The following is a 739-nucleotide window of genomic DNA, read 5'->3' on the forward strand; positions in this document are numbered from 1 at the left end:
ACACACACTCACATACTCACACACTCACACATACACACACATACATATACACTCACACACTCACAACACATTCACACACACTCACACATTCACATAGACAATTGCTCTCCTTACCCAGGGATTCTGTGTGTAAACACCTTTTGAGTAAAACATTGGGAAGATAAATTACATCTTATCAGGCCACACTAGCCAGGAACTCCACCACTGAACTGTACCCTAATCTCTCACCGGGGGATCCTAGGCAGGGGCTCCACCCCTGAGCATGGCCCCGCCTACCTTACACTCTTCCTGGGAGGCTCCCAGCATTCTCTGCAGCATTTGCCTCCTAATCCTGGAATCTCTTTGTTCCCCATCCCCACTAGAGCAGGATCCTCCATGTCCAGCAAGTAGTTGGGGGCTCACTCATAGCTCTATCAGAGAACAGCATTCACATGCAGTGGGGTGCTCTCTAGTGTTTGTGACCCGATCAGAGCTGCCAGTTCCCACCCTCTTTGTTTCTATGCAGAGAAGCAACTGGAGGTCCTGCAGGACATCGCAGACCTGACAGTGAAGGCCGCAGAACAGGCTGTGTTCAAGTGCGAAGTGTCTGATGAGAAGGTGACGGGCAAGTGGTACAAAAATGGGGTGGAGGTGCGGCCCAGCAAGAGGATCACCATCTCCCATGTGGGCAGGTGAGGCTCAGGGTGAGGCTCAGGGCGAGGTGTGGCCCAGCAGGAGGATCACCATCTCCCATGTGGGC

General features: G+C 52.6%; 1 protein-coding gene across 2 annotated transcripts in view; it reads left to right on the forward strand.

Moving 5' to 3' along the window:
• The window catches only part of Mybpc2 (myosin binding protein C, fast type), a 28,889-nt gene that overhangs the window by 14,581 nt on the left and 13,569 nt on the right, over positions 1–739 (forward strand). For both annotated transcript variants that reach the window (XM_005366867.3, XM_026789165.1), the window contains exon 13: positions 506–671. In XM_005366867.3, coding sequence (XP_005366924.1) covers positions 506–671 — 166 coding nt within the window. The remainder of the gene's footprint in view (positions 1–505; positions 672–739) is intronic.

This window comes from Microtus ochrogaster, unplaced genomic scaffold (assembly GCF_000317375.1).
Source record: "Microtus ochrogaster isolate Prairie Vole_2 unplaced genomic scaffold, MicOch1.0 UNK14, whole genome shotgun sequence".
NCBI lineage: Eukaryota > Metazoa > Chordata > Mammalia > Rodentia > Cricetidae > Microtus > Microtus ochrogaster.